We start from the raw sequence: 26,240 nt of genomic DNA on the forward strand, positions 1-26,240 counted from the left end.
TTTGTGGGATTAACTTATTTGAAGAAGACTCGTGGACAATGAGTTTTGCCTCTGTGATATATTTTACTGACACTCTTATTACTCTGCCTCCTTTTCCAAAGGCCACTGCTCCATTTATCATTTAGCAGAGGAGCACTTCTATAGCACGTCTAAAAATCTGTGGTGGCTTGAAAAGTAGTAGCCTGGCTGTCATTCCTCAAATCTGTCTTGCCAGATAGAGGGCATTTTGATAAATTCCTTTGAGCTGCATTTCTGTTTCATTAGATTCCAGTTTAATTGAGGCACGGTATTATATTCAGGGTAAGCCAAAGCAAGCATTGCTTTTAAAATAACATAGTATAAAGTCCCTACTGAAAAGAAACTTTCCTATTTTATATAGCTGTCTGTATATTGTCCTATTTCTTTGGTGTTCATGTTTAAAAAAAAAAAAACACCTGAAGTTGGCTGTAAGTATTTTGCATTTTATATTTTTGATATTTTATTATTTTGCAGCAGCTGCATATAGTAAGCTGAAACATGCATTGTGGACATTGACCTCAATATATTTGTATTTGATTTTCTTAGAGTCTTTATTTTGGTAAATAGCATAATAAAGGCAATGACCGAAGACAATACACATATATATGTATACACACAGCTTTAAATGCTAATAATGCCATAAAGCAGATCAAAAAAATCACTTTTTTGTGATTGAAACATTGAGATATATCAAAGTTAAGCAAATCACTTCCTTATTTTATTTAAATATTCCAATCTTCTGAAATATTTAAAGGATTATGAAATATTTTCAGGTGTTTAATCATCTTGACCTGCATGATGAGAAGATGGTCCTTTTAGAGTTTTGTTCATCTGCTCTTACCTTTTCAGATTTCATATCAGCATTTATTCATATCATTGATCCTCATGTCACTGATTCTCTAGTGATATTCAGGCATTTCTTTTTATGTTATTGCTAGAAGTCTGTCATAAGCAACTCAAACAGTGGGACAAGCTCTTTCATGTTATTCAGTGGTTTGACTTACCTGGCTAACTTTTTGGTGAGGCACTGATATTTTTTGAAGAGCTGCAAGTCTGCCTGGCAGGAGGGGGTCATTGTTGGACAAAAGAAGACATTTTTAACCCAGATCAGATGTATCTATTTTTCTATACTTTTTTTTTCTAAATATTAAAAGTATGATTATACCACACTGTGAAATAACTTTTGCCAAAGAACATTTAAAAATACCTAAGGCTTCTTTAAAATCGCACAAGTATCTAAACATCATTCAGTCTTGTCTATATGCATAAAAATTAAAGGAGAAAAGTTGATTTCTTTTACACTTTGAAGCTGTTCACAAAGAAAATCAGCTTGATTTACATCTTACTCCTTCTCAAAGTGAACAACACAGCTTATTTAAAGAATCGTAGAAAATAAAGACCTATAAGGTCATCGCCCTGCAAATGTAGGCTTGTCCCCCCACGATACATATGTCCGCTCTATAAATCCCTGAAAATAGAGCTTTATAAGGAAGCTGCTGACAGACGGTGTTGCTGTAATAAATATGTGTGCTTATGAAAGCATTTGTGAGATGCCTCAGTGTACTTAACTTACCAATAAAGTTACTCTACTAACTCAGACCAGGAGTAGTGAAGGGTGTAACTCAGTTCTATGTATGTTCCTGTAAAATCTGAGTCTGAGCTGAATCCCTTTCATTTCTTACCTGAAATACATAAAACAAAAGTAGGTACATAGTATGCAAAAAATATTTCTAAATTTGAATTAAAGCAATTGATATACATAAAATACTTAACACATTAAAATATGCCCACTTGGAAGAATGCACACAGGTACCTGCTTCTTTGCCTTCCAAACAAGCCACATATGTTCCAGAAACAACCCAGAAGTCATATATTTGAATTCACATGGGGCTGTGCCCAAGCACATACTCTCTAAAGAAAAGCGTTTCATATGCTGTGAGCCAGAGAATGCTGCCTTGGCCACAGATCCTACTAACCTTGCTACACAATTTCTGAACTGGAAACTTACAGTTATACTATTAGATAAACTGAACAGGGTGACTTCCCAAGCTTAAACACTCCCCTTGCGGTCATTTACACTGTTCAACTGTTTATCTGTTAGCACACTCCCTTGCATGTTTTAAGACCATACCAGTCAGCACTCTGCCAGTCAGTCACTAGCATCATTTAGAAGATAGCATGGCAGAGAGACCATTTCTAGCAGGCAATAAAACAATTTTTTTTTGGGGGGGGACAGAAATGCGAAGAGAATTTAACATGAGGATTAAAAGCTGTCTATGTTTGCTGGCCTCAGGGCTAGACAATATTCCCATAGCTATTTTATTTACCTGTATTTACTCTTTGTATAGTAGAAACACCTTACATTTGGGCAGCTAGAACTGTGAGTTGAGGAATTCAAGGGTATATATATTACTGGAGCAAGTAGAGCAAAGGGCCACTAAGATGAGCATCCTTCCTACAAGAAAGGGCTGAGAGAGGTGAAGCTGTTGAGCCTGGAGTAGGGAAAACTAAGGAGGGACCTTATCAATGTATGTGAGTACTGGAAGGGAAGGTACAAGGAAAACAGAGACAGGTGCGTTTTCAGTGGTGCCCAGTGACAGGACAAGAGGCACTGAGGACAAAATGAAATACAGGAGGTACTCTCTGAACGTCAGGAAACATTTTTTTCACTTCTTCACTGCGAGAATGACTGAGCAATGGCACAGGTTGCTCAGAAAGGTTGCAGAGTCTCCATCCCTGGAGACATTCAAAAGCTGTCTAGACATGGTCCTGGGCAACCTGTTCTACGTGACCATGTTTGAGCTGGGAGATTAGACCAGATGACCTCCAGAGATGCTTTGCAAATTCATCTATTCCATGATTCTATAACTACCTAAAAGAAGGATGGAAAAAGGAAGTGGCTGGTCTCTTCTCCCAAGTAACAAGTTAGAGGACAAGATGAAACAGCCTCAAGCTGCGCCAGGGGAGGTTTAGATTGGATATTAGGAACAAGTTCTTCACTGAAAGGATAGTCAGGCATTTGAATAGGCTCCCCAGGGAAGTGGCGGAATCGCTGTCCCTGGAAGTGTTCAAAAAACTTACATATTTTTAGTGAACCTTAATGACATGGTTTAGTGGTGGACTTGGCAGTCTTGGGGTAATGGCTGGACTTGATGTTCTTAAAAGTCTTTTCTAACCTAGTTCAGTCTATGATTGTATGATTCTGTGATTCTGTGACTCCCATGATTCTAGAAAATTGGAAATTCACAAAAGGCAGAAATCCTGAAAAGTTAATTCTTAGACTTCCACTCTAACATCAGGATAAATTTTACATTCTTCCTAAAGATAAACCTTTCCTAGAAATATTAATACAGGTTTTGAGCAGTTCTCCTCATTAAGCCAGAATTCTGTGCTGTATGTGGCATAGAATTTTACCATATAACCATAGGTAGTTGACTCCTGAAGACTGTTTCCTTACTATATGTACCTAGAGTAGGTTCATTGCCTCATGCACAAAGCTTCTTGTATTTGTACGGTTTTCTTTAATACTCACCTGCAAGTGACACAGGACAAATTTCAACCTTTAATAAGCAGTATTTGAATATCAGAAACTCAGCTATTCTGTGTGTTCTTCAGCTTAAGTCAAGATGTCTATGGAGGCCATGATGGCAGTTATGTAAATCATGCTAAATGACACTATCTTTTGATCTCAAAATCCATTTGGAAGTCTGTATGCAAAGATGAAGAGTCAGTAAAGTAGAAAATACACTTGTAATGCTGAAGATAATATACTTTGCTCATAACCCCCAGCATCATGAATTATTCAGCTCTTTTGTCAGATGCTTACAGAATATGCTACTCAGAATTACTGCCTCTACTCAGATAGGTATGTACTGTCACCTCAGAAGAAATCAGGGTTTTCCACTATTAAGTACAATATTGATACAAGCATCAATATTGTACTTGCTATCTTATTGCAGCAGTTTCAGAGTAATTCAGAATCTTTAATCGATATATCTGATTAACATATGCTTGAGATCAGGTTCTGTTCCATCTTCATTTTTTGGTTATGGAGAACTGAGTGAGACTGATTAAGCAAGAAATTTACCTGTGGTCACCTGAGTTAGTGCCAAGCCACTGCTCCTTCTTAATGATCGTACTTCTCCATATGACAGCACAAAATCCCTAGCATGGTAAAAGTAAAATAACTGCAAGGCCTCTGAAGAGACTATTCACTGGAATACGGTGAAACAGTGAAGGGGAATGGTTTAGCTTGTGGAGTGCAGATTGACAGTCAGCTTACATCTTCCAAGGGCACTGTGCCCTGTACAATTCATGTGTAGAAGCTTCAGTTAAAGCAGTTAAGAGGATGATGCACTTCAGCTATGCCACAAACGTACAGTCTGTACTTTCTTTAGTTTAATTTACCTTGTGCATTATGAATACAGGCCCCTTTTAAGACTAGGTATGATAATTAGATCATTTGGAATAATGCAACCAATTAGTTATGAATAATTTATCCAACATTTGGTACAAATCACTTATCAAATGAATTCAACAAATACTATTTGACCAGCTTATACACCTAATTGACTAATATGAAAAATTATTCACTGAACAAATTAAAGGACAAAAATGCCAAAATCCATGACATAAGCCCCTGGGAAATTATTTAGTTAGCTATAATAATAATACTTAAGGAATCTAATTATGATTGTTCTAACTAAAGCACTATAAGTGGAAAATGCAAAGTGATAAATAGGTATGCCTTGCCTTCCGGAATCGTGACCTAGAGGATCAAACAATAACTTGAACAGAAAAAGAAACACTGCAGATTATATAGCACTTTTTGTTCTGAATTTCTTGTATTACCCTAGTGTGTTTGTGGTGCCTGCAGCTTTGCATTAAGAAAACATGGTGTTTCAGCATTATTGCGAGTCATCTCTGCAGCTAGGGAGGAATATTTTGCCCAATAATGCACAAGTCGTTAAATGTGTCCTTAAGAAAGAGGAAATTACAGCAAAGAAAGTCTTCCAAGTGTCTGTTTTATTGTGGATGGAGGTGAAGTAAGGTTAAGTAAGATCTACTGGCAGGGGATATCCTTTCTTCAGCTCCTTCTGCATAGTTCTTGGTCACATACTCATCGCCAGATTTTAGTTAGGTGGGAGAAATTTCCCTGCTTTCTCAAAATTTGGAGGGTTTTTTTCCTTTCATGGGCATAGTCTGAGTTTCCATTTTTATTTCATTTCTAGCATTTCAACGGTATATTAGTGAACTATTAATTATTCTTGCTGCAACAATTATTCCTGGTTTGGTCTCTATTGAGTTCTAAATGTTAGATCCAGAAGGAGGCTGTCATGATTAATAAGCATGACTTATTTTATGACCTTTTCTTAAACTACCATATCTCTTATAAGAAGATATCTGGTTTTTCTTTTAAAAGGTAATGGGGAATGCGTTCTCCAATTTTTATTTTGATTTTGAATTTTCAATCCTCATGTTCTTTCAAGTTTCAACCAGCAAACCTCAAGTGGATTTGACCTGATGAGAAATTTGTTTTGGTGCTTCGATTTTTTTTTTTTTTTTGTTCATTTGTATAAGCAGGGTGAAATCTTTCCTGAGACTAAGAAATCCAACTGTTTGTTCTGTGGCTGGATGTGAGTGACTTCAGGACCAAGAGTGATTGACTGGTGATCACTGAATCAGTGATTAGGAGCCCACAGGACTACCTCAGATGGTATCCAAGAAAAAAAAAATGCTTCAAGAGTTAATTACATTTTTATCCTCTCTTGAAGTCTATCAAATTTGGTATGCTACAAGAAAGAAGACTAAGAACTAAGACCATGGCATTAGGAATATCCTGTATTATCACTTGTATGAACAACTGTTTCATACTTAAAGGCTTCTTCAATATTCTCAATCCAGTCTATGGATTATGGGCACCTAAATTAGAAAAAAAACAAAACAAACAAACTAAAACCCAAACCAGAAAAAAAAACAAAGAAACCCAAACTGAATCAAAGAAACTAGTCACCCTCTGCCCTCACAAAAATCAAACCCAAGAAATCAGAGACATGAATCAGAGCTAATGCAGCAAATGAAAATGAGACTAAAGTAGTTTGTAAGGAAGAGGAATGACATTTAATAGCTTATTAGATCTCTATGAGTTTAATATCTGAAGCCTGCGTGACCAACTTTAATGAAAACTGTTAATGAATAAGATCTTGCCACAGAGTATTAGAAACTGATTTTGTGTAAATGGAGAAAATACTTGACTATACAGGGCTATTTCTATTTTCTACTGTTATGCATGTATTCTAAATTATAGATTTATTGAATCAGAAAAAAAAGATTTTTTAAAAAATAAGGGCAATATATCACTAACTCACCACACACTAAAATAGGCTTTTTGCCTAAAATGAGACTTCCTTTAAAGCTTTTGGACACTCTGATTTGAATGAGAATAGCACTGCACTCATAAATACTGAGGAAGATTAAAGCCTGTCATCAAGATGCTGTCTCTGAAGGTCATCTCCAATAGTATCAGAAAAGCTGTACTGATTGATAAGCCCATTTTATAAACCTATGTAGCACAGTTTTTAAACCTGGATGACGAAATTCTACATTTAGTTGCTTTGATAAAAATAAGGTACTAATTGTGACAATTTCAGTGATATAACACCTAAATCAAACATGCATTTGTGCGAGCTGATCTGCTTTTCTATCAGAAAGAAGCTGGAAAACCAAAAAAACCTCTTAACTCTTGAGAGTTAATAAGGAAAAATCTACATATGAAATATCACACTGGTGTCAAGATATTAGCACTTCTGAAGCATTATAGGAACCTATGCAGGTGAATCTTTGCATATCAAATTGATAATATGGCCATAAAAATGCATTTCTGCTGCTTCTAGCTCATACTGTAATTTTATTTCCCCTTTTTCCACAGCAGTGTTATTCACATTTTGCAAGTGCTTGGCTAAAATATAATTTGATAAAAAGAGGTGAATAATGATTTGCTCAGCTGCAGCTCATTAGAGATGATTTTGTTTTTCCAAATCATATTACAAGGGCAGTGTATCAGCCTGTCCATGTACTCCACTGAAATGACTGCTATACTCTGGGGAATGAAAGGCCCCCTCCTAAAAAATTTACTACTCTTTTTTTTTTTAGCTAGTTTAGTGCTTCATTTCTTTTTATGTAGCCACAGAGCAAAGGAACCAGGCTTAGTTTCATAGTTCTGAGTGTACAGGCCTCAGGTAACAACATTTTTTTCTGCTTCAGTCTGTCCTTATGTTGGTGTATGCCAGCTCTTCACCTTTGCAGTGAAGTTATATTGGTAAATGGTCTACTTTCCTTACCTTGCCTCCATAGTAAGCCCAAAATTGACAAGTTTACTCTTTTTTGTCACCTGTAATTCTTGACAGAAGGATGGCAAACTGGTTTTTTTCACATCAGAAAGCAACTGATCAGGAGATTATGGCAGGTAACAGTTTTCCCTTTCCTCACTAATATTTTTCCATTCTGCATAGGGGAAGATTAAAACTTCAGATAACAGCTAATGACTTCTGTACTGCTGTTTGCTTGATGGTGAGGGCACTCATTTGGTTTTGAGAAAGCTCTGCCTATTTTGCCCTGCCAAACTTCTTGCAGGGACCAAAATGTTGGATGATCGAGTGCTTTTAATAACTTATTATAAAGTTACTATCTCTTTCTCAATCTCTTAACAGATCAGCTTTACTGTGTAAATAAATATGCACTTTGCCAAGCAGAGGAAATAACCTTACACTACAGCCACTCATATGAAATATGTAGGCTAGAAACAAACTGCTTTATCCCAAGTGAATGGCTGCTTTTTTAAAACTGTATATTACAAAAGGCACCAAAAATAAGCAACTTAGAATCAAGAGAATGAAGTGTATTTAAAGCTACTGTGGTACCCTCTCCATTCATGAAATTACAGTGCTTGATCCTACCAACATAAATATGCACCTCAAAATGGCCTGGCTGAACAGAGAGCTTTGGTTAGAACTCAGGAAAAAAAGGACAATTTATGATTTTTTGAAAAAGAGACAGGCAACTCAAGAGGCCTACAAGGATGTCGTGAGGTTGTGCAAGGAGAAAATTAGAAGCGCCAAAGCCCAACTAGAACTTAATCTGGCTATTGCTGTTAAAGACAATAAAAAAGGTTTCTTTAAATACATTAAAAGCAAAAGGAGAGCTAAGGAGTATCTTAATTATTTATTGGATGTGAGGGGAAGCATATTGACAAAGGATGAGGAAAGCTGAGGTACTTAATGCCTTCTTTGCTCAGTCTTCAATAGTTAAGACCAGTTTTTCTCTAGGTAGCCAGCCTTCTGAGCTGGAAAACAGGGACAGGGAGCAGAATGAAGCCCCCATGATCCAAGGAGAAATGGTCAGCAACCTGCTACACCATTTAGACATACAGAAATCTATGGGGTTGGATGGGATTCACCCAAGGGTATGTACAGAGCTGGTGGAAGTGCTCACCAAGCCATTTTCAAGCATTTATCAGCAGTCCTGGCCCACCTAGAAGGTCTGGAAGGAGGATCTGGGGAACTACCAGGCTGTCAGTCTGACCTTGGTGCCAAGGAAGGCTATGGAGCAGATCATCTTGAGTCTCGTCATGTGACACGGACAGGACAACCAGTTGGTCAGGTCCAGTCAGCATCAGTTGAAATGCAGGTCCTCCTTGACTAACCTGATCTTCTATAACAAGGTGGCCTGCTTAGTGGGTGACAGAAAGACTGTGGATGTTGCCTACCTAGATGTTCACAAAACCTTTAACACAGAATTCTCCTGGATAAACTTGTGACTTGTACGGTGTGCTCTTTGCTAGATAAAAAATTGGCTGGGTGGCCAAGCCCAAATAGCTGTGTTGAATGAAGTTAACTCCAATTACAGCCAGTCGCATGTGGTGTTCTCCATGGCTCAGTACTGGGGCCAGTTCTGTTTAATATTTGTATCAGTGATGTAGCAGAGTGAATCAAGTGCACCCTCAGTTTGCAGATGACACCAAGTTGGGTGGAAGCGTTGATCCGCTGGAGGATATGAAGGCTTTACAGAGAGATTTGGGCAGGCTGAATTGATGGCCAAAGGCCAATTCTATGGGGTTCAACAAGGCTTAGGACCAGTTCCTGCACTTGGGCCACAACAACTGCATGCGACACTACAGGCCTGGGAAAACATGGCTGCAAAGCTGCTCAGTGGAAAAGGACATGAGGGTGGTGACTGATGGCTGCTGAACATGATCCAGCTTGTGCCCAGGTGGCCAAGAAGGCCAATGTCATCCTGGCCTGTATCAGCAATAGTGTGGCCAGCAGGGCCAGGGCAATGATTATCCCCCTGTACTGCACTGGTGAGGCCACACCACAAATGCTGTATTCAGTTCTCGGCCCTCAGTACAAGAACAACATTGAGGTGTTGGAGTGGGTCCATAGAAAAGCGACAAAGCTGCTGAAGGAGAGCAGATTTCATGGGGAGTGGCCAAGGGAACCGAGATTGTTTAGCCTGGAAAAAAGGAGGCTCAGGGAACACCTTATCACTCTCTGCCTGAAAGGAGGTAGTAGCGATGTGGGTGTTGGTCTCTTCTTGCAAGCAACAAATGATAGGACAAGAGAAATGGGTCTCAAGTGGTGCTGGAGAAGGTTTGGATTAGATATGAGGAAAAACTTCTTTAACCATTGGAACAGGCTACCCAGGTTGCTGGTGAATTCGTCATCCCTGGAGTTATTTAAAAGACATGTAGATGTGATACTGATTGATAGACAAAATTTACTGGTGGACTGGGCAGTGTTAGGTTAATGGTTGGAGTCAATGATCTTAAAGGTATTTCCCAACCTAAATGATTTTATGATCTCTCCAACATATTTCATGCATCTTAATCTTAGAGGTGATATACAGTTTTTTTCCAAACATTTAACTGGTTTTCTGCTTTATCACATCACAACTTAATTCAATAGGTAAGTTGTTTTTCTTCCTTTCTGCTTTTACGTATCTGCTTTTCAGTAGCTACCTATTTCCACTTGTTAAATTCAAGAAAGGTCCCCACTATCTTCTCAGCAGCCATAATTATCTTTCCATGTCTTTGTTAAATGAAATGGGCTCCCATGATTTCTGCTGCTGCTGCTGTGTCTGCTGCAGCAGCAAGAGCTGAGTGTTGCCTGATCACATTGATATTCCAAACCAGCCAACACTGAAGCCAACAGGTGAACTCACAAGAGTATGGCCAGATGTAAAGCAAGAGATAAAGGCCATTTAAGAATTCAATAAAGAAAGAATTCCTCTAATTTTTCCCTTGAAGTCTATGAGAACTGAAGGAACCTTCACTCCAGCACAGCTGCAGAATGACTGCAAGTATTTGGCTAGACAGCTAGAGGCAAAGAAATGGTCACAGTGTTTTACATTTACATTCATTCACCTGTTTTTTTGTCCGCTGCTTCATTTTCTGTATTCCCCCACCATGTTTAAGCTCAGATTCAAGTATGTGAGGGACAAAATATTTTTCTTTTGCCCTACTACTTATTGCTGTACTCCCAATCAGAAATTAGGGCTCACAGTAATGCTAATTATTTTGAAGAAACTGTGCTGGTTTGCCCTGCAAGCAGAAGTGAGTATCATTGGGATAACTGTATAGAAACAAAAAAATAAGTAAATATAGAAATTGGTTAAAATCAAATAAACATATAAATGGAAGCATTTAATCAAAGCTTTAAGTTTTAGGGTCACATACTTACCAGGTTGACCACATACTGTAATAAAAGAAAGACAAATAATTTGTAGCATGCTCCTTTGTCATCCCCTCAACCTCAGCCATTCACTTAGTGTGGAGAGCCAGGAGACTTTACCTCAAGCAATGTTATGTTTGCCATAGAATGAAAACAACCCTGTCAGAGCCATCATTCTCTTTTCCTCTCAACTCTTGCTCTTGTCATGTTGCATTATACATAGATAACACAAATCTTGAAGACATGCCCTCTGGTAAAAAAGGAAATAACAATAACAACAAGACCTCTCACACAGCATGCCAATGTGAGCAGGATTTAATCATAGATAATTGGAACATTTAATAGCAGTGCTTACTAAAACAATAATAGAAATCCTGGTCAACAAAGTTATAAGAAATATATTAATAAATAAATAAAAACCCACCTAAAGACATGATCTGTTTAATGATTAGTCATTTCTCATCCCTAGAGGCATTTGTTACTCTCTTTTCTGTCGCTTAATTGGTAGTTATATCTCAAGGACTAGATAATACTGATTATGATGATTAAAAAAAGGTATTATGGAATCATTAGAGTGGAAAAAATATATCTCTTGAGCAAAATAATAGGAATCTTCTTATGAAAGAGTGTAGAGAAAGACGGTGTGGAAAGAACCAAGCAAACCTCTTGAGCTGGTCACATTCTTCTTCTAAAAATATGTTAGACTTCTGCAGATACTGGATTTTTTTTTTTTTTGGATTCTCAAATCATGTCATCACATATAGAAGAGCACTTAGTGCTTCTCTGACATCTGTGAAGAGATTTAGTTTGCCTGAGATGAATGTCTAGAACAGCACAGGATTCTGTGTAATTAAGCTGGCTTCTTTTCTCTGAAAATAAAACAGTTTTGAGAAGTATTTTCCCCAAGCAAATGTAGAAGCATATGACAGTGGGACAACTGTTTGTATATAGTGAAACAGTCCTAATTTTTGTCTTCATCAATGTAAATTTAGAATAGGTTCCTTAAAGCACAGGTTTGCAGTGATTTCAGCAGAGTGCACAGAGGCAGATTACAGCACAGTTATCTGCAGAAATTTGGTGCAGCAGATTGCATACCATGACAGTGGTAAAAGTTTGGTTTCAGGGCACTCCTTAAACTTTGACATTTATGGTTCAGGTATATTAGAGGAGGCTCTAGTCTGGGTTTCAGAATATTTAGAGGGACCTGTTACAGAATCATAGAACTGGAAGGAAATTCGTAAGACCATCCAGACCAAACTTCTGTCCCATCAGAATCAGCTATACTTGCGTTATTGCAGCATTTTGTTATTCTTGACTATTATTAAGGCCTCCAATATAGGAAACGTCATAGTCTTTTCAGGTAAACCAGGGTATGTCATTTCCTTTACAGTTGAAAAGTTTCCCTTAATACATATCCTTAATCTTTCTCAAGACAATGTATACCAATTCTTTTTTCCTTTTCTATTATAAGAAAAGGGAATATATGATTTACTTCGTTTCTGCAGATACTGTTTGTTTATTACGTTATCATGATCTAGACTGAGACTACTAACTAATTTCACTGATGACAAAGTGAAATATTATTTCATATTGCTTTGGCAATCTCATTCATAAAATGTTGAATGTATGAAAAAGGAAAAAGACTATTAGACAACATTAGTTTATAAATATATAGATGCATACCTGAACATACATAGTTGTATCTTTAGACCTACTTTGTTTCTTTTAAAAGACAGATTAAATAATATTCCTGAACACTGAAACAGCCTGAAAAAAACCCAAATACATTGTAAATAATTAATTATATTAAGGGAAAGTAAATGATACTTCTAGATTCTGTATTAAAATAGTTAGAAGACTGTCTGCTGATAATCAGAAAAAAACACCCTGTAATGAATTTTTTTCTCAAATCTGAAAGAAAGAGCTTTCTTAAAATGACATCATGTTATAGTTATGATGTGAATATTTCTTTCTGTTCTGCATCTTAAGAGCATTATGAAAAATATTTTACGAAATAGTGTTGGGTTGTGAAACCACAAAGCAAAGTGGTTTGCAGATTACGAGCAGTTTCAGGATAAATTTTTATTTCATAAGTGTCTTTCCTCACTTCTATATAAGGCTTCCTAATTTGAGTTCTTATAGGTCCCACTACCATAAAATGTATTAATGGCATCATTAGTAATATCTTGCCATGAATCTAACATCATCTTAAAAAATAATGAACAAAGGATGATGGTGTAGTTGCTCCTCAAATTAATAATTCTTTTAAATCTTTTACAGGTTTCTCGAGGGTTCTTTGTTTTCTGTCCTTTTAAACCATGTCTAGCTGTTAAGTTTGCAGTAATTATTACTCAGTAATAAATTTGTACTCCGATAAGGAGCCCGAGGAGCTCTGACTTTGTAAAGAGGCATTTTTATTATATCTTAGTTTCTGAAAAATGGAGGGACAAAAGCAGTTGTACCCTGAGTCAAAGTCCAGTTAAACATCTCAGTAATTTTTCAAGTATGCAACCATATAGTGCAGGCAGCTAGAGGTTGAGATGACAACTGAAGTATCATTTTAACAGCTGCTTCATTTCACTATCTCTTGGCTCATAAACTTTATTTTTAATGAGCCTGCCTTTAAGACCACTAAAAAATGACCTTCACAGAGAACCACAAGGTTCTACAGTGATGACCAAAATAGATTTCTTGGGCAGTGCGTAATACCACGGTGACCATAGCATAGAAAATAAGCAGTATGGCAAGAAAGACATGCTAATTACTCATGAGAATATTCTGCATTTTCACACTGACAGATTCTTGTGGTAGATATGCAAGTAATCCATTGCCTCCAATTCATACTAATCTAAATATCTTCATTGATTTTAATAGTGTTATACCAGCTACCAACTGAGTGAATGGCCTGTGATTTTAAAGTCACATTTAGCAGCTGTATGCTTTCTTACAAGAAAATATGTTATGTAATAAACTGATAATTAAAGAGGCTGTTAATTCTTACCCTGTCCTGCACTTTGTTTGCTGATTTGTAGTCAAAACTTTCTAGTTACTATCTTTAATTTTCATCTGCTTTCCTTACCTAAACACATTTCAACCTTCTCTTTTGTTATTCATATAAGGGTATACTGCTAGTCTAACTTGAGGCAATGTGGGTCTGGAGGGGCATCTAAGGATCAAGGAAAAAAACTGGAGCTTGAGAGGGTGAAAAAAAGGTGCTCACAAAGTTGTATATGAGTAACGTGGCTTTAGGGAAGAAGGGTACTTGTGCTGGAAAGCTGACCTGAGTATGCCATTTTTTTAAAAACAGTTACAAATTGATCTGTAATTTTAAGAGCCAATTATTCTGAGTTACTTTAAACCACCCATACCACAACCCTGTCTACTTCTGAAGTAGATGTAATAATTTAGTCCTCTGACATAGCAGGCACTTGCTAAACCTTTTGTATCATTGTGTCCAAAAGCAATCAAAATGTCTTGCTGAAAGCACTAAAGGGTATACTGAAGCTCCCACTTCTGCTGCTACAGATCTGTAAAATTTTTCACTGAAAACAGACTTTTGCTTGCTCAAAATCTAAAAACCAGCCAAAACTATGGATGATTATTTGTACTCCAAAAGCAGCTGAGACCAAGAGTTCTCTATGCTACACGTGGTCCAAAACCAACAACAAATTGGTCATGCCCTCTTTAAAATGTGATTTTAAAGTCTAGCAGGAGCATGGGAAAACAAATGGGGACTGAACATCGAGATGGAGCAAAAGAAAGCAAAATAATGCAATATAAAATAGCATGCTAAATAGTTTGACAGCTTTTTTACTAGTGTTTTAAACAAACATAAAAGCACAGTAGTTTTTGTGAGGACTAATCGTGTTGCTGCTGTTACTGGAATGAAAAGAACATCTTTGCTCTTTCTTATGCTCTGCCTTCAAGTGATGTCTGACCAGCAGTACACCCTGAGGCACATGTTAGGTTTGGAAGTTCAGCTTTATGGACTATCTTTTATGTTGTATGTCTTTTGGGCCTAACTAAAGACATGCTGATTGTTGTTAATCCTCAAAATCTGGAAATATGCTCTGGGGTCAGTGAAGAGCTGGACGAGTTCCAGCAAAAGCTCCACTGTTCTGTGTTACTGTGCTAGCTGATGACCTTTTAATTCGCTACCCAGACACAATATGTGAGCAGATGAAGGAAATGGCAGCATTTCACAGGAAAATACAAACCAAGCTTTGCTTGCCTTCACTTATTCCCAAGAAAGTAGTTCAGAATGTTAAACATACAATATCAGATCCCTGAATTTACTCAAATGAAATTTCTTACACCTTTTTCTCCACTATTATTCTCCACTATTATTAATCTCTACAAGATTACTTTCAAAGCCTTCTTCTAAAATGAATAAAAAATACACAAAAGGATCTCTGCAAGCAAGCTTCTTGCTTAATTACTTATTACAGTAATCTGAAGACTAGGGGAGGTATTGCAGCTGAAATATTTGTTTAAAAAATATTGTTAAAAAAATAAATTGCTGCCTGAATGCAACTTACTAAATATTATCTATTTATTTATTTTTTTAATATTGGATCATACAATTATACTTGTACCTCTGCATGGGATAGAGTAGATTCAATCCCTTCCCATGCTGCAGTGAGCAGGTGCTCTCCTAAGTCTTAGGTATTTCTAGGTTTTGGAAAGCCTGTTGTCATCTGTAAAAAGCCCCAGCTGCTACAAGGATGACTTAAGGCCACAGACATAACTTGAAGCAGCCACTTTTCTCAGCCCCTGCAGTGTTTCATATATTTAGTTTATCTCAAGACTGATTCAGAATATAACCGAAACAAGACCCAACAGCAGGAAAAAAACCTATTTATTCAGATTGTGCATGTCAGATGATGATTGCATTTTTAAATTGCTTTCATGAAAGTTATTTTGAACCCTTTTAATACTTGTACTATTTCTATGATACATCCTATTTTTTTATTTGATTTGATGGATTTTATTTTGTTTTGTTTTTTAATGAAGTCCCACATAGCCACACAAGGTGGCTGACAATATCTGGAAGTACGAAGAAGTATCTTTACACTTTTGCTTCCATTTCACTATCAAATTATGTTACATTAGTCATTCTTCCATCTATATGTCATTAATAACACCAAGTTAAAAACATAGTTGAAGACACATTTACAGAGACAGTACCAGCATTTTGGTTGCCAGTTGCACAGAATTTTCTTTTCAGCCATCCTGCTTAAAGTGAGGTCTGCCTCAGGTAATTGATCTTTAATTTATATTCAATTTTGAATAATTTTTTCTTATACATAAATTCATATGCATATTTAAAATAGGTTGTGTAAAACATGCACTCTTTTTCAGCCTTGGCTGGCCTTCTGACATCTTTGTGATACAGTGTGCATCTTCCTGGGATGCCGAGTCAGCTTTAAGAATTAGTCATATCCACAGGTTCAGCTGATACTTCAACCAGGATATATGTTTTAGATTACCTTTATCACTAGCACTGTACAGAACTGCTGGGAGAGCTACCACTAAAGTATTCTCTCGTCAGATACACAAGAGCAATTAATAATTTAATTTGCATTTCTTGAAAAAACAAACAGGATTGCTCCAAGTTAACACTTTTGTTAATAGAAGAGAGCACCATAATCAGCTTCCACCTAAACCATTATTCTTGTATTGACTAGCCAAGCTGACCTTCCTATAGTGAACTAGATTATAACAAGGACTGCCTTATCATTTACCTTTTTCAGAGCTCTTAGTTGTTTAATGGGTGACAACAGTAGTAATAAAGCTGTTCCTTGCTACATCCTTGCAGTAGATTAAAGTTGCAGTCGAGCCAATTAAGTTCCTTTGAGAACATGGATGTTGAGAAATTATTGGTGTCCAAAGAGAAGAAAATGGGTGAAACATGAAAGCTTCAGAATCTTTCAGTATAAAATCCATGATTCCCTAATAAATACAGTAACTTCCATCATAGACAATTTTGCCTTCTCTTTAACATTATGAACTTCCTTAGAATGTTTTTAATATTATAATGGCTTTAATATTTAATATTTTTGTCTGTATTTACACATTATCATACCTTTTTCTCAGTAAAGTAGGTTCTGGTATTAATTTTGTTCTTCTGGTACAGATTAAAGAGCATCTTGCCAAGGGACAGAGGATGTTGGCTGGGGATGGCATGTCCCAAGTAACCAAGACACTACTGGATTTGACTCAGAGGAAAAATTTTTATGCAGGGGACCTTCTGATTTCTGTGGAAATTCTCAGAAATGTTACAGACACATTTAAAAGAGCAAGCTATATCCCTGCATCTGATGGGGTGCAGGTAAGAGATACATTTTAAGGTAACATTTCATTTGATGGAGTTTATGTCAGTGTACTGTGTGTCACCTATTTTACCCACAAGGAAATGAAATACTCTGAATGAATAAACGTTCACGTAAAACTAAGATGGAAGTGTAAAACAGGAAAAGACTTGTCTACGTTTATTAAGAGAAATAAGCAAAACAATGCAACAAGTGAAAAATGTGAAATTCTTTCTTTGCAACATTTATTTTAGTGTTGATTTAATTGATGTGTTGGTATTTTTTTGCACTAAGCACTTCACTAGTGTTGTTTGTCCTAGTTTATTTCAGTTCAAAATCTATCCACAGTAGTTAGTTATGTAATTCTGACATTGCTTCTTCAGTTCAAACAAATAAACTTCATTAAAAGTGCACAGGACTGATGGATAATACATTTGATATGAATTTTTTATTACATGTGTTAGATTAAAACTCCTTGTGCAAGAGGCTAATTAAAATACTGTCAGAGCTAAAGCTACTATGCTTACTTGAGCATAATAGGCTGTACAACTCAGTGTGTAATGTTTATTAAAATAAGTGTTTCTCAGAATTGCTATATCAGGATATTGGTACATTTTTCCAGAGTTAAGTTTCATAAGCCTGCTATTAATATTAAATTTTCTTGGTTTTCTATGCATTAAGAAAAATTAAATTCCATGATAAACTGACATTTCTTGTTGACCAGCTGAAAGGAATATATTTTGAAGTTCTTTCATGCATTCAGCAATCTGATAGCCCAGTGTTACTTCATAATTCACAGTCACTAAGGAAATCTGGTAAAATAAATTTTTTTAAACTGCTTAGTACAGGTGGTTTTATTCATGGCCTTAGCAAATCAGGTCATTTGCAGTTTACATACATTAGAGAGAATTTGACTCTTTTCCCACTAATGGCAGTGCCAAAAGTTCTGTTACCTTCAGCAATTTAGAACTCTTTCCAAAATTTGTAATAGTATTCTGGCAGGACCTGGCAAAATGATCAGTACTATTTTAATATTTTTGATTACTCATTTTAAAGTGAAGAAAAAAGGAAAGGCCATATTGTGAAGGAAATAAGGATTTCCCAAACCAAAGAAATAACTGTATTTCATGTTTGGATACCTAAATATAAAAAGCTTTTAAATCCCAGATGGAAAAAAAGGCAAAGAAATAACAAAAAAATGCAAACAAACAAAAAAATATTTACAAACTGCAAGCTAAGGTAAAATCTTAAAACCAATCCATAATGTTCAGGAAAGTAAGTGACATTAGAATTAAGCATATGTTTTGTACAGTGGATATATTAAGCAATGTTCCTGCTACTGACTTCTGTTGAGATAAAATGAAATCCTGGCTCAGTAATATCAGTTCAAATTTTACTGTCAATTCCTGAGAAGGCCAAATTTTCCCATATTTAAATGTATATCATATGCTACCATATTCTGGAGGTTCATATTTAATTTTTATTTCCACTATCACATATTTTCATGTTTTCTAGACTATCGTCAAATTAAGTGACAAAAAAGTGAAAATTAAATTAATTTGCACAAAAATACCAATATTATGCTTTCTGAAGAGACTCCGTGTGGCGTTTTAATTCCACTCAAATTTTTGCACTAGATAAAGGGTAGAATTTCTTGTGTTATTTCTTTCTTTAAAATAAATTATTAGAAAAGCATGAATGAGGTTTAAAATCCCTGAAAGCAGTAATTTATTATTTTGTGTGATGTTAGTACAGTATCTTAGGAGTTAAGGGTATTAGTATTTTTTAAGGTCCATACAAAAACAACTCTTCCACTTTCACTAAAACCGATAAAGTGTGTATGTCTATTTCTTATACATTCCATCCATCTGGATAGTCCTTCAACTGTCTATAATCTCTGTCTTATAGCTAGTGTGAATTTTCATGAATAGTACCAGAGATGTGATTCAGAGACTCCATAAGAAAAAGAATGGCTAGAAAAGTGAGATCAATTTTGAAAATTTCAGGCTAATTACTCAAAACAAAGATGCCACTGCCTGATGTGCTGCATAGAAAATGCCACTTATTTAGGCAGACAGATACTAAGAGCAAAACAAAGCTTCTAAAGTATGGTTGTCTAGTGCCAAGTTATTCATTATATGACCATTTTTCTTTTTGCATATTTTAACCTTTTTTTTTTTTTTGCAACAATATTTATGTATACATTGCATATACAGTGTCAGGCTGTGTATGAGGCAGTTAAACAGGGGAATTATCCTGCATCAGGATATAGCAGAAATAACAGAATAGCAAAAATAACAGACATATAGCAGAAATAACAGATACAGCGGAAATAACAGAAAACAAAAGCCATGAAATTATTCTACAAGCAGGATCTTTCTCTTAATATGAGAATTATTTCAAAATACCCTGCAGGTACACTAAGGCTACAAGATGGCCAATTTAATATTACTTGTGTAAGAAAAATTCTACCTGGAAGATAATTAAAGTTTTATATAAGCATAATATAAATAACATTTCAGAACACTTTCCAGAGCTGGTCTAAGAGTGCTTGAAGTAGCTTCTAAGGGCAGGATGGCAGGAAAAGAACTACCTTTCAGGTGAGAATGGCAAAGTAACCGATCCAGCGACCAACAGGTGACAAGGTTTCTCCCAAAGAAGTTAAAGTGGTATAATCCCATCTATATTAGCCACAGGGACCATTGCTGCCAGTCAGGGATTAACAGGATTGTGCAGTGCTTTCTTCCCCGCAACTTCCCACTTCCCTCCCCACACACTCCCTATGCTGAAGTCCAAAAGTGGAGGTGACTTAAGGCTATCTATTAATTCCTTGTAGCAAGGAATTCTTCTCTAGCTGTATAAAGGGATTTATGACAGCTTTATGCAGCAGAGAGGGTCAAAGAATTTGTACTGGAGCAGAGAACTGCAGCCACTGTATTGCTGGAAAAAGAGATTGAAAGGAAGGAAATTAAATTAAGAAAACATAATTGTCTGTTCCTGACTGTAATTGCCATTATCCTCAAAAAGGCCTGGGAAAAAAAATAAACCACTTTAAAATTTGTCTCAGCCTGTCACATTTTCTGCAGTGGCCAGTTCAGTAATACGTAAGCCCTGCCTTGAGAGGAAGGAGTTTGATTCTACACACAGGTCCAGTGTTTACTGCAGTAATACCACCAGATCACATCCATAATGATTCTAAAGTTTAGCCTTCATCCTATCAATAATTTTACCAAAAGGCAATGTTGTTTCTTACAGCATTAATACAATGAACAAGAGGATAGTCAAAATAGGTGAAAGACTTTTTAACCCCTATTATCCTGTCACATTTTTGGCATGCATCCCATATCTGTTCATTATTGAAGCAGCAAAGCCATTTAGTTGTCTTTGTTTAATCACAAAGCAGTGGTATTGCTGACTGGACAATCTCAGCCTCCACAGCTACCATAAATATGATATCAAGCAGAGTTAGAAAGAGAAAAAAAGAGTATCTCAAGAAACAAGATGTTCTTGTCACTGTGTCTATATACATCATTTGTTGTTTATAGGCAAGTACAAAGTATATATTAAATAAGATACTGCTTATCTCTTATTTGTACTTGGGTCTAGGATTATTTATAAGCTTTTTCACATATATTTCTGTTTATTGATTATTTTAATATTTTCATATAACTATGATGAACATAAAATTTAATGAACACATTATTAGCAAAACCATATAATTTATAATCTGCAAGAAGCGTTTATAACTCCTGAGTGTATTTCAGTGAATCTAGGCTACTCTCAGATATATCTCATTACACAGACATGAATACTTTCGCAATTAAAGCTTAAACGGTTTCTGCAGGGAAATCAGTGGCTGAAATGTAGTGCAAAACTAGCTCCTTAATATGATAAATTTTTCCACTTCCAGCTCCATTCTGCTACACAAGGCTGCTGCTGACACCCTAACAAATTAAAGTTAGCTAAGATTTCAGTCCACTGGATCTCCACAGTACTACACTGGAAAAGCACAAAATTGACATGTTTCCAAAAGTGTTTTCCTTACGCAAAATCCCCCTCAGGCCGACTCTTCACCAAAATCATAACATCCTAGAGTAGATGTGGTTATAGTGCCATGAAATCAGTTTGGCCAGTATAGTTTATTTTACTTGATGGACCAAAAAAGCTGTACATCTTTCCTAGCTGAAGTTCCATTTACACAATTATCATTTGCCAACCTGGTTAAACTGGCAAATCCTTTATAATGAATACCAAACATAACTCTTTTCATTATGCTTTATTTTTCTACCAAATACCTGGAAAACAGTAAAGATATTCTTGGAGTATATGCAATACATAGCTACATTTTTCAATTATTATCTTCAGCTTGACTGGAAATTTCCCTTTTGTGTCACTGCAAGTTGGATCAAACAATGATAGTATTTTTCTTTTATGTCCTGTCATTAATCCCAGTCATCTTCCCCCTGTGCATACTCATTATTTTCACAGGAGCTTGCTGAGCCATTTCCTTTCTTTTCATGGAATTTCGTGTTACTAAAGCTTATGGATATTTTGCTCTTGACTTCAGTGAGAGAAGAATTGTGCCCTTATTAATGTACAAGATTATTTTGCCCATACTCACCAAGGTGTCAGTCGCTTCTATATTGAATTTAAAAAGTTGCATCAGTTTTTATCTGTGTCAGTTTTATGGTTAGCATAATTTCCAAATGATGAGGCAAAGATGTGTCCTCCCACTTGTCAGGGAGTTACTGTTAGGACTAGATTAAACTGAAAAAAAAAAGGGGTCTTTGTAAAAATAGTTTTCCTGTAAAATATAGTTGTCGTAAATTTTGCTTAATTTTGTATCCTACAATATTTTACTTATATGGTTGTGAGACACGTAGAATGTCTGTGATATTTCATAATTTGAAATTAACATTTTTGCATGCATAGCCACAGTATCCATAGTTCTCTATGTCTGGAAGTTATTTTGACTCTCATTTCAGTCGCTGTGCAGTAGAATGCTTTGTACTTTCATTAATAGTGAATTAAAGTTACTTTTCACTTAAACCTTATTTAAGCCCTATTTATTCCCCCCCCCCCCCCCCCCCCCAAATGTCTAAAAAGTAAGGGCAGGTGAAAGAATGACCATTAATCTGAGTTCCAGTAGGATCCAGTCATTCGTATTCGATTTACAGATTTTTTAGAGGTTGCAAGGATCTTAATTGCACTTTTCAGCTAAGGTCAGTGGAAACTACATGTATCTTTTATGAAGGAACAGATAAATTGTAATTGGCAGGGTGTAGATAAAATTGACATTCTGTACAAAAAAAATGATCTGGACCTGAGAAGAACAGACTGCATAAATTCTTATATTTTAAAGATGAAGAAGTTGAGAATACCAATTGGTAGAGAGTGCTGACAAAATTAGAAAGGAAAGTTCTCCAGAAACAGTTGGAAGAAAATTATTGTTAAAATGTGTGATTTAAAAGCTAAATCCCATGAGGGCTTTTTTCTGTATTTGGGTTTTTCTTTGTTTCTGTTTGTTTTATTTCCTTATAGTAAATGAATAGGAGAATCAAATAAAAAAAAAAATAACAGTTTAAGGTAAAAAAAACAATGAAATTATTTATTCCCTTTCTTTTGAAATTGCTAAAAAAGAGGCAGATGTAGCTTTTTAAAAGTAAGGTGCACTTGGTTTCATATGGCTTTTACCAATGAAATACCATTGTATGCTCTATTTATTGTCATTAGGGATCATAATTGTGTTTAGAATATAAACTACTGACCCTGAGCCTGATGTTTTCTAAGCATACATTATTTGCAAAATATAGTTGTCTAGTTTCTGGAATAAGAGCAAATTCTAAATAGAACACTGTGACATTTTGAAGTTTAGCAAGTTTAAAACAGTTCTTGTTTTATGCAAAGCAGTACTATGAAACCCATTTATATAGCCAAAAATAAACCCTTAATTGTAAAATATTTGTGCCATTGTATTGGTCTGATATATTTTGTTATATCTTCCACTGACAGCAAATAGGCTGCAGAATTGCATCTATAACAGAAAAAGGGTAACTTTCTTAATGTCATTTTAGGGATATGACTGCTTATGTCATTGAGTATCATTTTACTTTGTCTTTTATTTAATTGATTTTTCAGAACTTCTTTCAAATCATTAGTAACCTCTTAGATGAAGAAAACAAAGAGAAATGGGAAGATGCACAACAGGTAAGATTTTCATTTTCTAACTCATCAATTTAAAAAAATTGGAAACTGCATATTATGACATTCACTGTAAGAGAAGCTACACATTATTTCAGGAAATGACGACAAAATGAAATGTATGGTTTTAAAAGTCAAGTTAAACATACACCCAGCTGTAGGAGAAAGGAAATCCTAACTGAGACAATATTTTGGGAATAAATAATCCTTTCCATAAAAGGAGCAATTCCAGGATCCATTAGCTAATTCCTTGATGAACAGATTTTCATTGTATTCTATGGGACTATTCATTATGTCTTTCCTTTTGGTATAATGAAGTACATACAAAAGCTGTAAAATGCTGTGAAGGCCCAGCTGCAATTATTCTTTTATTAAACAGAATATATAAGAACTCACCTAAAAGAACTCATACAACACCACTAAAGAACTTACAGAAATTTAAATAGACCTTTTTTAGAAGCTTGTATTTAGGAGAACAGTTGTGATTCTTAAGATGGACAAATTTCAGTATAAAGTTAAAGAAGATGATAACACTTTATAAAATAGTATAATCTAACAAAAATAATTAATTTAAAATACAGAAGTTTAAAATTCAAATTAGTTTGTTTTTCTTTTTCTGCTTGGATAAAAATATTTCCTACGTGTTTATACCAAGAACGTTATAGCGTAATGTTAATATTTTTGTTCATGAACATGACCATAGAACTATCAGAGTTATTCAGATACAAATAACAATGACAATGAACAGATGATTATGTACAGACTAAAAAATATAGAGGTAGTCAGAGGGAAGGAAATACTTCTATATGAAGAATGATTAAAGAAAGCAAAATATTCGGTAGGTTGTTTTGGGTTTTCTTTGGCACAAAAGTGCGAAAGACTTGACAAGAATTCCAAAAGAAGTATCTTTATGAGCCTTCCCCTATATACTATTCCTTAGACATCTACCAATTTGCCACTGTCAAAGGCAAGAAAACAGCTTACATAGATCTTTGGTCTGCCCTTGTAAGGTCATTGCCACTGTATTAAACAGATACTTGAAATTTCTTCACTTTTAACGGGGTTCTTAATAAATCACTATGTGTTTAAAGGCCTTTGAAACTATTCAGTTTTGTAAGTTCATCTTTATAGCATGACTAGGAAAGGGAAGATCACGACTTTTCACCATTCATTCAAACCTTGCAGTGGACATCTGATGCCGCAGCTGACACGTATTTTAGCCAGGAATCACATTTTTCTTTTGTTGTTTTTCTGTTCCTGTGTGTAAGAACCAGCTACAAAAACAGACAAAGTATGTCATTTTCCTTAGTGATGGTGGATGGAAGCAGCAAAATCACATGCATGTGGGCAGTTTCCATAAATGGCACCAAGATATTAACCGACATTAAACAGTTATTTCAGCCCATTAATGAACAAACAGGGTACTGCTCCTTATGTTATCAGCCTTGTCTTCTCCTACCTCCACCCTTACTCATGCCATGTCCACTATCCACAAAGATCAGATGATGACAGCACCTAAGAAGTAGTTATGAGAATGTGGAGGTAAGAAAGGGAACAACAAATCTCCAGTTCCTTTCCCGCATGGCTGCTGGTAGAAGTGGTGTTGAAAAAAGGGAAAGCAGAAAAGTTATGTCTGCTTTTCTGTATCTCCTTCTCTCTGCCTGGTAATTCATTGTCTCACAGACCAGAGTACAAGACTGATAGGCAAGCAGGAATACAAGCAAGCACCAAAATGAGCTGAATGTAGGACTAGCTGCCTGCTGACAAAGGTGGGGAATTCACTAAATCTTAGACTCCTCATCTGTGTCTCCCACAGAAGTCATACCACTGGTCTTGTTACTGTTCATTAGCAGTTACACAAGCAGACTCTAAGAATCTGTTGAAGCAAGCAGCTCTTTATATCAGCTAGGAAGGGTGAGCTAGATTTTTAAGTATTCCCAAGATTCCTTTTTACTTTCACTGTTGAAAACAAAAACAAAACAACCCCCAAAACAAACAAACAAAAAAAGCCAAACAAAAACAAACAAACAAAAACCCCCAACAAAACCAGAAAACAAACACAAAAAGCTTCCTATACAAAATATTTTCTCCTGTATTTTGAGTGTAACACTGAAAAGTTATGGTTAACCAGATTTGGATTTTAAGCCAGAAACAATATTATTTGAAATTATTAAATCCTGTGTGAAGACTTTTTTAGGTTTTATTTCAAAATCAATGTAGGAATTTAACTTGAAAAAAATGTGCACAAGTAATATGTGCTTTGAATACAACCTACTTCAAACACTCTCGACTCATTCAGTAAAGAGTAAAGGTTCAGCCAGTCAGATGGCTTTATTTTTCCTTTTTTGGCAATTAAACATCGCAAACCAAGGGGCAGTCTAACCAGTTTTTTGTCAGTTTGTATGATTTTCTTGAACTCCACAACTACTGTTAGCATAGATCACTTAGCCCGTTTTCTGGATTCTTTGCTGGAAAGAAAATCTTATGCGCTGTAAGCAGATTGCTGACTTTCTATCAAGTATACAGCTGCAAAGCCTCGGCATATCTTTTTTTTTTTTCCCTAGATTAAATGCTAGCAGTTTATACCATTAATTGCAGGTAATATATCATTCAGGTAAAAGGCACTCACTTTAATACTTGCCTTTTGTTAAGTACTGATGTAAAGCACTGCACACAGGAAACCACTTCAAGTCTACAATACCTTAATTTATACTGATGTTTCAAAACACAGGAGCTATTCTGCATATTCATCACCTTCTGCTGGCATCTTACTGATTAACTACTACTTCAAGTATATAAAAATTAAGAGTACCTCTGTAACACTGACTGTTCAATGGTTTCTGCTGATGTTATTAACTATAAAATTTTATGTATAAGAACTAGTGTGAAAAAAAAATTTACTGAAATGTATACTTAGTACATAATGTGTATGTGTGCTATGAATGAGATGGATGCAAAACTCACACTTACTACCTCAGTAACT

At 35.7% G+C, this 26,240-nt stretch overlaps 1 protein-coding gene across 1 annotated transcript in view; it reads left to right on the top strand.

Annotated features, from left to right (window-relative positions):
• The window catches only part of ADGRB3 (adhesion G protein-coupled receptor B3), a 461,694-nt gene that overhangs the window by 210,361 nt on the left and 225,093 nt on the right, over positions 1-26,240 (top strand). Inside the window, exons 9-10 of the mRNA XM_013130073.2 lie at positions 16,882-17,076; positions 23,195-23,263. Of these exons, the coding sequence (XP_012985527.1) occupies positions 16,882-17,076; positions 23,195-23,263 (264 nt within the window). The remainder of the gene's footprint in view (positions 1-16,881; positions 17,077-23,194; positions 23,264-26,240) is intronic.

This window comes from Melopsittacus undulatus, chromosome 3, assembly GCF_012275295.1.
Source record: "Melopsittacus undulatus isolate bMelUnd1 chromosome 3, bMelUnd1.mat.Z, whole genome shotgun sequence".
Taxonomy (NCBI): domain Eukaryota; kingdom Metazoa; phylum Chordata; class Aves; order Psittaciformes; family Psittaculidae; genus Melopsittacus; species Melopsittacus undulatus.